Source organism: Chelon labrosus, assembly GCF_963514085.1.
Source record: "Chelon labrosus genome assembly, chromosome: 15".
Lineage (NCBI taxonomy): Eukaryota > Metazoa > Chordata > Actinopteri > Mugiliformes > Mugilidae > Chelon > Chelon labrosus.
Genome location: NC_140348.1, coordinates 18,946,808 through 18,961,607, shown reverse-complemented (window position 1 = coordinate 18,961,607; position 14,800 = coordinate 18,946,808). Strand labels below are relative to the sequence as shown.

Below are 14,800 nucleotides of genomic sequence, written 5' to 3'. Positions count from 1 at the left end.
ACATTTCTGCAGTCTTCGAGACAGAAGGAGACCTTCTTTAAAAGCTCTCATAGAGCAGCTGGGATGCCTCTTCTCTGTGTATTGTACTGCAAACCGTAGCCTGTACTGCAGTCCATAAAAGTGCAGTCTTTATAATATCACTGTGGTAGAAAAACATTTCTTAAGCTTCACGCTGTGAACACTCCAAACCCCACATTACTCGTTTGTGTCAGATATCAGCTGAGGCACTTTTGCAGGTGTAAGAGAGCTTTAAAGGCTTTAGATTGATTCCTAAATTAGAGGCAGTTGAGCCAAACGTTTCTCCTTGACGGATACATAATGAGAATATGAGCGAATGCATTCATAGATGGGACGCTGTCCTCACAAGTGGAGCCAGAATCTGCGTGACTTTGCAACATATCGCTTAATCAATACCACTATTACAATAACAAACAGACCTGGGGTCAAGATAGTCAGGCAGCATTAACTTAGCAATTGTTCTAAGGCACAGAGAAGTTAATATTGTCAGCAAAGTTTGAGAAATGCTTAGGTAATCATTGTCTTAACGGAAAAGCACTATAATATTAAGTACACAAGCAAATATCACTGCTTACTATCTATATAATAAATTATTATCTATACTAATCTCTTTGTTTATTTCCACAAGCTTTAGTTAAAGCCATCTCCAATCCCTCTCTTTACTCGCTTCCTCCCTTCTCTGTTCATCCCTGTTTAATAAAGGAGTTCTACTTGTGCCTGAAGTGCTCCAGTGCAAGGTTCATTAACGCGAGCTATTTATCACGGGGACCCCACAATATGCAACTGTCAGCTGTTGAAATTTAAACAACAATAACCTCAGCACGGCCAAAGGAATCCACATTGTCAGTGCATATTTCTCTAATTCAGAGACATTCATCTTAATCACAGACACATTGTCAGTCTCATTAATTTCATAAACATGCACAACGCAATGAAAATCAGGTTTTTAAAAAATTCTCCAAAAGACATACAGTTTGGACAATGGCATTTCACTTGTTCTAATGCAATTGGGCAATGTCTAAAACTTCTGGTTAACATTTAGGCTTCAGGGTCCCGGCCAGCTTCTTTATTTTGGTACGCGTTCCATTAATATGACTCAGTCCGGATCAAAAAATAAACATGTCACGTAACAGGGGCATGCAAAGCTTTTGTTTTGCAGCCTTTGTGTTGTAATGTCACAGCGATCTATACAGTAGCAATGCTTGCTGAATGAAGCCACCCTGCTGTTGTCGAAGTGCAAAGGCGGAACGTGAACTAACGCAGCAGATGTTTTTGATTGATAAAACATTCTTGGTTCTTCTGTGCCTTGTGTTTGGTTTGAGTTGTGTCTCTGCTGCGCTACATTAAGAGCACACATGTAAATCTATAAAGGAGTGTCGATTTACTACAACCTCAACAGATTTTGTGCCCGCATGACAAGTCTCATGAAATGACAACTACGGTGAAACCTGATCCAAAACGTGTGCCCCTGCACTATGGTAAAGGCTCAGGCAAAGAACGGTAGACAAAAAGTGGCTCCAGTTACACAGCAAACTAACTGCTGTGTGGTGTCTGCAAGCCTTTTTATGTGAGCATGAGAAGGGCTGCATACCCTGCCTAGTTAGGACTGTGTTTACATTATGGAGCACCTGATTCGAGGCGTGACGCAACACAAGTTACACACCCCTGCCTGCTTGTTTTTAGGCATTGCCTTTTTTGTATAACTACGGGTGGGGCTCTTTCAAACTGCTATTTGACATTTCATCCCTGTACAGACATGCGTGCACGCACAGGCATGCATTCACGCCTCTTTTTGTATTGTTCTCAGCTCATCTCATCATAACCTCGACACATGGATGCAGATAGTGTTTAAAAGTGGCACTGGGAGAGTTTTTGTTTGAGCAGTAAAAGGACAAGTGTGGAAAAACAAAAGAAAAAGATTAGAGTCAGTGGAGATTACATTTGAATTACATTAATCTAAATTTGTGCATACTCGCCATGTCTGATTCAGAGCAGTAAGGCCTTTGAAATTTGAATTTATGAGGCGTAGTTTGGCATTCAAATCAGTGTCTGACTGAAATTAACTCTGGACTTCAATTGTGAATTTATTAGACCTTAGAGTTGGGGTGCAGATACCAAAGTCTGATATCCAGTACATACAGGAAAATGGTATTTATAGCTTTTATAGTTATTATTATTATTATTCTGTTGATTGCACAGATTTAACACTGTGGATACTATCCAAAGAGCAAACAAAATCCTACACGTCTCCCATGACTTAAAAGACTGAATGAAATCTAATACCTGCAGGTATTTCCACTTTAACGCGACTTCTATTGTTTACACTTCTCACACACCATGTGCAAAGGCATAGTGACATGATAAAATTCCGTCAGCCGTGTAAAGATTCATGCGAGCCTGTGCCCCGTGGTATTTGCCACCACACAAAGATTCCCTCTGCGAATCGATGCAGCCTCGAGGCCGTGAGCTGGTCCTTGTCTGCGGCCGGGAATTTGCATTTAAATTGCATCGCCCACACAATCCGGGGCAGTGCACCTGAAGAAGTACAGACGGAACCGGCATGAGTTCAAGAGCAATGACATGCCACTACTGTATTTCACAAACAAACAGAAGACAAGCATAATGCACCACAGGACACCCAGTTCTCTATTTGTTTTTTATTTATCTCGTTCTTATTCCCCATGAAGCCATGATTCACCACGCTGAAAGGTGCAATATGCGTTTTCCCTTGTGGTATGTTATCTGGTTTCTCCCTCGGCCAATACAGGTGTGGCAGACGGCGCGTTATACGACAGGCTTGGTCAAAGATTAAGGAGAAAAGGTTACATTCTGCCGAGGGGAGTCTCCTTGACATTCATTGACCAAACAGACCCATTACCTCTCCCATTACCTGAATTTGAAATGGGTGAGTGGTTCGGGAGGAAACAAAACACAGGACACTCGCCTGCTTGCCCTCGCACTCTGCCATTTAGGGTTTGAAGCCCTGAAAGGCACTGAAACGGAGGAGGGAGCCCGTGTTGTTGAAAAGTCACTGAAGATCAGTTTAATTAGATTGGATCGTGTTGGTTTGTCTGTTGGGACATAGTCACGCGCGTGACTGAAGGACGAGCTAATATTAGACACGGTTGCAGAGGAACGGTGGCCAGCGACAGCAAAACATTCACACCAGTTTATACCTCCCCTATCTCTTTTAAGATAGCTGGAAATCTTTGAAGTGATCATCAGCTCTGCATAAAGTGTAAAACTTTGGAGTAGTAATGGCCAAGAAAGTGGTTCTATAGCATTTAATGCGCAGCTGTGTACAGGTATGGGTACCAGAAACCTAAAGAGAACAGGAAGCTCTGTCCTTTTTTTAGACTGTAGTCTGTGGTTGGTGCCCACCTGCAACTTACATGACTAGGGCTTGTAGCTGTATAGCGTCTGTGCAGATGAGATGTGGCAAAACATCTTCAAGAGACCCAACAAGTCCAGTAGAACTATCTAGCCAAAAGATTTTCCGTTGATGCCTTTTCTTGCTTGTTGTTGCTGCACACGTATGACTTCATCCTCATTAAGAATTCATTTTTGTGTTTATTTTGTGTCAGACAGCAACCTAAAAGAACAGCGAAGAAAAGGAAAGCTGAAACAAATCCAATTTGACTTGTTGGGCTTCTTGAAAATGTTTCACCACTTCAGTTCAAAACATCTGTGGGTGGTGCACCTGAAACTCACATGACTGGGGCCTGTAGCTGTACAGGGCCTGTATAAATGAGACATGGACCAAATCCAGTTGCCTTTGTTTCAGATTTGTTTTTTGGACGTGCCCTGATCTGGAGGACTGATAACCTTCACAGAATAGAATCTAAAAGTGTGCTCCTTCTGAATGAGTTATTACCAAGTACCTGTACAGCTTGCCAGATTGGAGCAATACATTTTATCTTTTTAAATTATCCAACATAGATTGAGTGCATAGTGTATAACCAGCGTGCAGCACGTTTATGGTGTGGATTTCAGCAACTGGGCCACTGGGTGATGGATGTTTTGCAGGTGAAGTGAAACGCAGCCCGTGCGTGTGTTTTGAATTACTCTGCACTAAAGTGTTTTACGTTTGCACACTGGTGCAACACTGGGCATGTGTATGAAGCCGTAGTCCAGCCCCGCAAACCCGCCCACCACCCTCCCTCTTCCCCTTCGGTGCGTCTCGGTCCGCCCGCAGCAGTCTCCTTCCCGGCGAGGTTTCACTACAGAGATGGCTGCGAAAGTGTGCATATCAGCACTCCTGTGGTCCCGGAGCAGCGGAGCGGTGGCCGGCAGCCTCCCCGCACTTGTTGTGTCCTCACAGCGACACCATCAGCACATAGGACCGGTAAGTCCCAGGACGTGCGAGCGTCAAAGCGAGAGGTGTGGGACCCGGGCGGGCGGGTAGGCAGGCAGGCAGGCTGGACCGGAGAGAAGAGAAGGCAGCGGCTGCCGTGGCGGGGCTTGCTAAGGAAGTAGAGCTAACTAGGCTAAAGATTTTCCGTTCATGTCTTATCTTGAGATTACCGTTGACGGAAAGAGGTGAGGCACGAGATGAGTCATGATATGTATCCCGTCCCGGTGTCGTGCGTTTGTTGTAATCCACGGTGGGACGCAGGGCTTTGACAGAGGCAATGCAGTTTTTTTTTTTTTTTTTTTGGAGCACTTGGTGAATCCAATCGACAGCCCACTGGCGCTGCCCCGCCGTTTACTGTAACCAGCCTCGGCTTTGACACACTGCTTCATATTATTTCTCCCGCGTCCTTCAACTTTACAGGCAGATTTCTGTTTCTACGTGTGATCGCTGAATGTGGAAACTGAAGCTTTTGGAGGAGCTGCAGTGGGGTTGGTTTGATGATGGCCGGCCGGCCGCGGATGGGGTGTCTCATTTTTGTGCTGTTGTGCAACAAGGGTGTTTGGTGTGAGCAGCTCCAGAAGGGTTGGCTGATGATGGGTCCCTTCATCTCTCTTCTTATCCGTGGTGTGTGTGTGAGAGAGAGCTGCTGCAGCGTCTCAGGGGTGCAGCAGAAAGTCAGAATAATGAATATCTGTCCAGAGCTAGAGTGGTGCTTAAGTGTGTGTGTGTCTAAGAGAGAGAGAGAGACTCACACACTGTTTATTCATGCACTCATACGAGGCAGAAACATGGAAGCCCTTGCTCTTGCATGATGTCAGACTCTCCAGCCAGCCCCTCTCCTTCTCCCCTCCCTGCGGGTGTTTCCCCATACAGCTGGGAGATCCTGGGTTTTCCTGCAGGCTGATGCAGGACCTTTGCATTTGTAGCATTATAGGCAGCCACACACGCACACAAAAAACTGCGCCTTGAAACAGGAAGGTGTGTTTACAAAAATGTCACCACGGTGCAATAGTGGCCCAGCTTGTTCCTGCTTCTGTGACCCTCTTCCCCCCAGCTGAGACTGTGAGGGAGGTGTTTACGGCAGCTGCCTGACGTTCAGGTGAAGCACGGGATGGGCTTGAATACAAAAGAATGAGGAAGTGCAAGTTTCCTGACAGAACCCCCCCCCCCTTTGCCAACCATGAATGTTGCTGTGATATTCTGCACCACTCACACCTTCTCTGTCAGTCTTTCTCTTACATTTGCCTCCAAGATCTCCTTTCTCTCTTTCTCGTGTTTTTCCTTCGTTACTCCTCCCTTCTACAAACACTCGCAGAAATGCCACAGGCCCCAGTGGAATCAAATGAGGCTTTCGTTCCTAGCCCGGCCCGGAGGTTACGTACACTCAGACCATATCCCTGCACCAGATCCCATCGCTGTCGCCCGCTGTGAGCCGTTACAATGAAGAAATTTAAGTCTGCTGAGAAGTAATATTCCTGCCCTCTTCTAAAATAAGCAGGCCAATTTAAACCCTAAGTGATTTCACAGGGGGAGTTGCAGCTCCATGTGCCTCGCCGGAGCTAGCCCTAATAAGTTCTCATTTTATTTCAGTCTCCTCGGATTGTAGTTTAGTTTGTCTACTGTCATACTGTGACTCCGTTCATTGAAGCGTTGCTGCCACAGCTCCTAACGTGGGGCCTGTCACTTCATGACAGCCAAGCGTTTGTGTTCATTTGTGAGTTCGCCACTGCAGTTTGGAAACTCTTGTTCCTGCGCTCGAGTTTAAAAAGCTGCAGTGAGTTAGCGTACACGTACAGGTGCCACGAGGAATACAGATCTAAATATGCTTCCTAGAGCTCACTTTCAATTGGTGAGGAAGGTAATGGCTCTGACTGGTGCTTCTGTAATGCGCTGCAGTCACAATGGGTCAACTACACAGGGATGCAAAGCAGACAGTGGGCTCCAGGGGCTCACATTTAACCTGCACTAGATTACTATTGAGTCAGCTGTCATATAAAATGCAGCTATCCTGAAGTGTGGCAGGGGAGTTGAGTCACTGCGAATAAACAGTCCTTGTAAGAGGCTTATAAATCACTGTTGGTTTTTCTGTAGTATGAGCAAATTGGGTCAATATTTCCATATACTGCTTTTATAATACAGGGATTCTCAAAAACATGGGAGCGCAAAAGATCAGATTATTATTATTATTTTTTTTTAGTTATTCATTTCCATTTAAGCTGACATGTTCATTAAAGCTGAACTGCTGGTGGATGCTGCATTGGGGGCCACGGGGTCGAGGCCCGCTGCCGGCTTTTAATCCAATCAGTGTAGGAGTAACCTAATTTATCCCAGCTGCCTTCACGGACTCAGTGCTGAAGTTATCCGGATTAGTGAGATAAGGGAGTGACTCTAAGACTGTGGCTGTGCTAAAGGTGATACGATAGTTGAATGATTGATAAAGTCGTCCAGCGAGGCAGTCGCGTTCATGTCATTTGACTGTTAATGGACTTTGGTGGATTTTGACTCTGTTTATAGTCTCGCATTTACATGTGACATAAATAGGTAGATACTGTATGGAAGATGAAACGTTTAGATATGAGATGATGATGGATTGCCAGATTAGCTGACGTTTATCTGGGCTGATTAATCATTCTTCACTTTGAAGTCTGATGATTGACAGCTATACAGCCCCTTTTTGCATGGAAGGTAATGGATGGCACTTCACTGCTAAAGCTGGATCGCCTGTTTATCACAGCGGGGTTTCATGATTATAACCTGCATGTCTGTTCTCCGATCCTATCATATCATGCTTCTGCTGGAGAGGAATCCTTACAATCTCTGGTCAGCTAATATTGGACTGCTGTCTGCACACAGGCGCAGCTTTAATGGGCATGAAGAGCAATTCTGAGGGTTTTCTTCAGTGGGTGAAGAAACTGATCCGAGGTTTCTTGCAGGGTTGTTGCACACTCGCTGGGCTACATGAGGCAAAGTGATGAGATAGAATTTCAGATTTCAGTCAAGGGTTAGTTGTAGTTACAAAATCATTGATTTGTTAAACGGATAATCCATTCAGATCATATACCACGCCGTGTTCTTGCTGCTGATGGTTACATGCTGACAGTTTCCATATTAACATATAGTATCAAGTGGCTTGGCTAAACTGGAATCTATACCAAACTAGCTCTATGAATACACTGGTTCATGAATACCCTTTTATTTTCATCAGAAAGAACAAAGAACAAACTTGGTGCATCCACGTTAAGCTGTATGAAAAAAGAAAAACTGTAGGGAAGTGTTAAACACTTGAAGACCCTCTTTTCAGATTATGAGCGTCGCATAGAAAATATTACGATTAAAAAGCTGAAAGCATGCCCCGCTAAACAACTGAAAAACTCGGCCCACTACAGACGGCCCACTCTTCAGAGCATGATTTAGCTTTAGATAGTGGGCTGCAGCCTGCAGAGCGGTAGACAGGAAATGGAGAAGAGACGACCAATCTCGTATTGCCAGGCGAGCCGGTTAGTTCGCTCTGCCTCTGCGCCACCTTATCTTAGTTAGACCAAGGTCTCGAGACAGAACGACCGCATTTGTCCTTCTCGAGGACTTGGATACAAAACTGAAAAGAAAATTTGCCACGAGCTGTGACCCAGGTTTGTTGCAAAAGCATGAAGTGCGATGAAGTAGTGGGAGATGTTACTGGACTGTGCTTCTCACCATAGCAGTATGATGTTAGGCAATCCAACTTTACTGCCATTCCTGAGTGTAGTTTCTTAGAAATAAGAGGCAATGACAGAAACCGGTTTCCAGGTAATAGACTGTCCTCACACCAAAGTTATCTATTGCATAAGCTTTATAATAGTTGTTGTTGTGTTCATGTTTTATTGTAACCACGACGAGTAAAATATACACTCGCTTGCCAGTCCATTAGGTACACTAGTAAAGTGGGGGTGCCTGGTCTGATCTAGGTGGGTGCTACATGTCTAAGTAACATCCACACGAATGCCAGGTCCAAAAATTTCTCTGCACAACATTGAATTGTCACAAGATGGTCAATGTTATTCACTTTACCTGTCACAGTGGTTTTAATGTTGTGGCTGATCGGTGTATGTGGAGCATTATAACACGAATTATGAAGGGGGATTTACTGCAGGACTGTTATATTAGCATGTATTCATTTTCACTGGTGTATCAAATGAATTGCCAAGGGAGAGAATGTGAGGCGGGTGCAATATTAGCACCTCTAAATATAATGTGTACAGTACAACATCATCACTAACTATAGCTTACTGTAAATGCTCAAACATACAGTGAATTGAATTGAACTAAAACGTTGATGAAAAAAAAGAAAAAAGAAATTCTACACATTATAAAATAGGTACGCTCTGTTCAAGGAACATCTGTGGAATGCGTTAGATTGCACTGGTGTACCTTATAATAAAGTGGCCTCTGGGTGTACGCCATGCTCTTTATCATTTACCACACAAATCTACCTTAGTGACTAGTTCTTTAGAAGCCGACTTGATGAATACATCATGCTGTTCGAGGCCATCTAACTTGAGATAACAACGCCTGATGCAAATATATAATGCTGATGACGTGAGACAAGTTTGCCCATTTAGCATCTCGCTGTTTACTCTAACTGTTTTATTGACTTGTTTGAATAGTGACCAGGACGAGTCAGGCTGAGTATTTAGACCTAATGAGTCACATTGCCAGTATGTGGATGCATACTCAGACCTATACTTGTAGGTCTAATGCTGCAGTGTAGTGAAAATGTCACGGACGGTCCTACCATCAAAGAAGAAAGCAAGTGAGCGTTGTCGTCTTAGTGCGGTGATGAAATGCTGATGGCTTCACTGGCTGTACTCCTGACAGAGCTCCTGTCAGCTCAGGTGGCGATCACCCTGGAGAGCTGTAGCCAGAGTCATTTCCAATATCTGTTGTGGAGCTGTATGGCTGACTGGGCAGGCGTACTGCACTGAAACTGTGTATTAGTGCAGCAGAGTTCCTCACTGTATCCATTGCTATTAGGCTGACGGGTTTGTGGAGAGGCTCTGAGCTTAAACCCGAGTGATCTTGGTAAACTTAAGCAGTGCAAATGTAAAGCTATAGAAACTGAAGAGGTAGCACTTTTTCAATGTTTCTACCGCTCACTGACTAAAGTGGGTCGTTGACTGCACTCCCTCCACGGTGTATAGTCATGGCATGTTGTCTTAAAAATTCTGGTTAATTGCTTAAAAATGCTTCAACCGCAGGTAGTCTCGTTAGACCAAACATGAAAAACAACTTCCGCTGCGAGGATTTCTTGCACATATTCCCGCGAACAGCTGTGATTTTTATAACTATTGCTGCATAATTCTTTCCAAACAAGGTTTTTCAAGCCCATTCATTGGCGTAGAGAGATAAAAAAAAAATCCCTTTCCTTCTCCCTCTTAGGCTCGGCTAGCTCTCTAAACATATGCTAGTGCGTGTCCTGTTTCCCCAAGTGCTTTCTTCTTCTACTAATTTCCCTGAGCTCGCTTCAGTCCATCACATTGCTGCACCAGCTTAGCACGCAAACCTTTCTCATGCTTGCCAGCTGTTCGCCCTGAGGTCAAAAGAACTGTCCTGGTAGGTTCAACGGTTCAGTATTAGACACTTACTAGGAAAATTGTTATGTGTTAAGCGTATCTGCTGCTGCACCTCTCCATCTGTTTTCTTGTTTGTGCACTGTGCAGTTATTATTTTCATACCGCAGCTCCTTACTAGACTGTGGAGCTATATGCGTCTGTTATCTGCTCATTAGGTCGATGCTGCAGACTTCGTAATGGATAAGACCATTGTGATGGACAAAGTCCTCATTAGGACACTGGAAGGGATTTCACCCTTGAAGCGGTGAATGACTGGTGAACCCTCGCTGTTGGCGTAGACTAATTAGCTGCTTCCCATGTTTCTGTGTGGCCCAGTGTGTCTCCAGTCAAGTCTGAAAAGGACATTAAACTAGGCCAACGTGTGTAATGTGATGATGGATGGAGGCGACGCTTGGTTACCCCCTCTCATCGCAGACGAGGGGCTGGTGGTATCCTCTGCCAGGAGGGCAGGTGAGGCGGCTGTTAGAAGCTGAAGGTCATCAGCAGCTCCGCCTCCCGTGCCATTAGATTTGGGATTGGGTTCATTATTGTGACAAATCTGTCTGGTGCAGATGAGCAGTGTAAATTAGACCGTGCAGATTTCGCTTTTGTGAAGGTCAGCTGTGCCCTGATTTGTCAAAAAAAAAAAAAATATGTGACAGTGGTGTGAAAACATTTCCATAGTGAGATGATGTGAACACGCACGTCTTCACCCTTTGCTGCGGCCACGAGATTATTGTTTTGTTTGTTGCGATATTGTAAATGCTAAATGTGATTGATTGATTTGTGGACGTCTGGCACTGCACAAAACTTTAGAAATTCCACATGAGCAGCAAGAATACGTTGGGTTACCTTCCGTACTGGTGGGTCACAGACCCTCAAAAAAGGTGACCTTTTGGCAATTTGTCATAATGTGAGTGTGCTTATACCTTCCCTGCTTCTCATGCATTTGAGTAGTGTCAGGAATTGATCCCACTTTGCTTCCTTCAGAGTTCAGCAGAACTTTGCCCTGCAAAATATCAAGACTCCCAGCTAATTAGCGAGGGAGAGAGGTGGGGTCGACCTCTCCTTGAGGAGGTATCGATTGATTATACCCTTGTTTATACAAGCCCACGGTGAAATAATTCGAGCAGCAGGGTAGGATACGGGCCCGATCAGTTTAGAGACTTTTGACAGTGTGTTGTCACAAAGAGTGTAATTTTCAACTTCAGGTCTGTTTGTTCTTTTGCTCAGGGGTAAGCTCCTCCCTCTCAGTTGTAAAGCTCTCTTATTTGCATGCAACCCTACAATTTAAACATCTCTGGGCTGCACATACACTGAGTCAAGACTAGATAGGTGTCGCAGATCCCAGATATTGCATGTGGAGTTTCACCAGTCCTACGATGATATATTCTCTGTACTCCTTCTGCCCCATATTCCTGCAATGCTCCTACTTATCTACATGATGTACATTGCTTTATTGACGCTGGCATATCTACACTTTAAAGCTGATCCACTGAAAAGAAGCAAACATATCAGGGCAGGACAGAAAGATGAACGTCATCACTGTAAGACAAGAAGAAAGTTGCTCAGCTGTCAGCGTCGGGGCAGCTCTTAATTGGAATTGGAAACATTATGCATGAATGAGTCCTGCTTTACTGATGGACTAATGGCTGGAAAGTTGCTCAGAGGAATGTCGGGATTCTGTGATGTTCGGATTCCCTCGGCCTCAGGCTCACCTCTGTCACTGATGAGAAATTGGCTGCTTCTCATTATAACTTCCCCATCTCACCGCCAGCAGAACTGAGGGGATTATTGCGTGTGTGCAAATACAGAAGTTTTTGCTTCAAATGTGAAATTTTACTGTTTCCAGCAAAAAACTGCAGATAGGGGGTAAAAAAAAGCTCAGTCAGACCTTGTTTGCTTGGTAGCTTTGCTGCTCTTAACGTCAGGATGGCAGTGAATATCAGCACCCTTCAAAATGTAATTAGCACAGTCCAAATGCATTTATATCTGGATTAATTGTCAAAATGGATGACCAAGAAAAGAAAAAAGGAAATGTAATCCTATTTCCAAATCAAATCCAAACCACATAGGGGATGGTTTGATGAACGATCCGAAACAGATTTCAATGGATTTGTCTCAGTTTGTGGCACTCAAATCAGATTTCTAACTTTGCATTACATTGAATTTGTCAAATCCAGAGTGATGGAGATGCTTAGTAGAACCCTGGTTGCTGCTAGCGGAGAGCTACGGAGGGCATCGCGGAGAATATTGGTCTGTTGACAGGCGCCAAAATAATTTGTCCGCTGGTACTTTTGGGGGGAGTCTACTGCACAGGGAAAACTGGAGGAAACCTAATGTTGGAAAGCTGTGCCGCCAGCAACCGTTCAGATAGATTAGATGAAATCTGATCTGATCACCTGCAAACAAAAGGACAGTCCTTCCTAAATATACGGTTTGAGAAACAAATCCATCGTGCCTGCAGTCTGAATAATGTCTTAATATCGCCTGTCATGGATGTTGGTGAAGCGGCACATTTGAAGTCCCTTACAAGCAATTTGAGAGTGATTACTCTGTAAATTATTTATATGTTTATCCAAGTCGTCTTAGAAACTCTTTAAGGTAAGGCATTACTTGGCATTCACTCTGCTCCGTTAGGTTATAGTTTAACCAACATAGAATACAACACAATACAATAAATATTTCAGATTTTGCCGGTAACCCTTTGAAGGCAAATAAAGTTCACAGTTTACTTTCACTATGGGATCCCAATAAACTTAAACAAGGCTGATAGCACTCTAATCTCCCTCTACACTCAAGCTCATAAGTAGTCCTTTTGTTCCTGCTGGATCGATTCACTGGGTTAATGGCAAGAGGGCTTGACATTTTCAAGTTCGGTGCACCTTTTTTGTCCCGGTGATTTGAGAGCATGGGCCGGTGTCTCCTCTGATAAAGCCAGGTGATCTGTGAGGTGCAGATGCACAGATGAGGCAGCTGTGCTTGAGGGAGTTCTGCATGCATTTGTGAGTTTATCCGCATGGTGAAACACACTCGTGTTGGGTTGCCAGGGGTAATGAGGGCTTTACTGGATGCACGAAGAGCTGTGACACCGTGCCTGCGTTGAGGTCATTGTGGCTTCAGGGAGTGAGTGAGTGAGTGAGTGAGTGTGTGTGTGTTGACTTGAAAAGAATTATCTCTCCATGGTGACTTAGTGGAGACCGATGCCAAGAAGGCTGCTGTTTGTTGTTACTCTTTTAGCGTCGTCATCACTTAGCCGCTTTTAGGCGGGGTGGTCGCCACGCATTAACTACAGCCGTCAGAATGGTGCTTTTTTGAAACTTGCATGCATGTAGTGCTACTTCACGCTTTGTGCCGACATCAGTACAAAATCTTTATTTTGCGCACACACTTACGCCAGATAAGGCATGACATTATCACCACTGACAGGAGAAGTGAATAACACTGACCATCTTGTGACAATACAATGTTCTGCTGGAAACTTTTGGACCTGTACCACCCACCTAGACCAGACCAGGCACCCCCACCCCATATCAATGACACTCCTTGATGGCAGCAGCCATCCCCAGCAGGATGCAGCCCTGAAGCCACAGTCACACACAAAACAATGGTTTAGGAACAACTAAAAAAAAACATGAAGAACAGCACAAGGTGTTGACCTGGCCTCCAAATTCACTAGATCCCAAACTGATCAAGTATCTGTGGGATGCACTGGAACAAGCCTGATCCACAGAGGCCCCTTCCCTCAACCCACAGGACCCGAAGACCGCCATTAACAACATTCTGTTGCCAGACACCACAGGACACCCTTAGAAGGCCCATGTCCATTCTCTGATGAGACACAACTGTTTCGGAGGCACAAGGGAGACCTTATTGGGTCGTAATGTTATGCTGGATCGGTGTATGCAGTCACTTTATTCTGCTATAAATTGATCCTTCTTTTGTGTGAAAACTTCCTTTCCTTGTTCTGTTTCTTCTCCCGGGCCATTTATGCTGACTCACTGTTTTGTCCTTCATTACTTTTATAACACCAGCCGACTCTCTGTCTGAAATGAGCTGCCTGAATTTTGTGAATGATGCTCATGACAACCTCATTACGCAACCAGAAGTCAAGAAGTGAACCTTAACTGAGATTGATCAGACTCTGAGCACATCCAGGGATTCAATGAGCCCCAGAATGGAGGACTCTCCGCTCGGCCTGGCGCCCAGTTTGTTTGCACTCTAATTATCCAGATTGTAGCGGTGCCATGGTAGACCCAAGCACACACAGGGTATTCACCATGGAGAAAACAAACAAAAATGCACCCCTCTGTCAAAAAAATGCTCTCTAAACCGTCTGGTCCCATTGTTTTATTTGTGATGATCAGCTGGACCAGGGAGACAGGCTTAACATGTCTCGTACAAGTCCCAACGAGCTTGCTCGTATCAATAGGGTTAGACCTTTTGATGTGTGTGTAGTTTCTTACCGTTCTGCAAGGCTTGATTCTAATAGTTGTCCTGTTGATAGGAAGGCTGTCTCCTCTGTCAGCGTAATTGCAACATTTAAATTTGTTTAGGGGTCTGGGCTTTGAGCCTTGTCTCTTTTAATTAGCTTCAGTATCGGCACAAGAGAATCAATGGCTGCAAACACGCGTGGAATAAGCATGCCTGACTCAGAGGGCTGAGCCGAGGCTGTATGAGAAGAGGTAGGGAGGGTTTAAGTGTGCAGTACGGTGATTGCGATGGAAGAGGTTAAGGCTATTTTCTGCTGTCTTAGCACTTTGGAGTATAATTTCACCCAACCAGTCATTTTAATCGTATTCTATATTTCTATTTGAACCTTTGACCAGATAATCTTATT

The 14,800-nt window shown here is 44.5% G+C and overlaps 1 protein-coding gene across 2 annotated transcripts in view; it reads left to right on the top strand.

The window, feature by feature from the left end:
• The first annotated feature begins 4,222 nt into the window (after positions 1-4,222).
• mcu (mitochondrial calcium uniporter) overlaps positions 4,223-14,800 on the top strand; it is a 65,782-nt gene continuing 55,204 nt past the window's right edge. For both annotated transcript variants that reach the window (XM_084562437.1, XM_084562436.1), the window contains exon 1: positions 4,223-4,363. In XM_084562437.1, the coding sequence (XP_084418563.1) occupies positions 4,247-4,363 (117 nt within the window). In that variant the 5' untranslated portion in view covers positions 4,223-4,246. The remainder of the gene's footprint in view (positions 4,364-14,800) is intronic.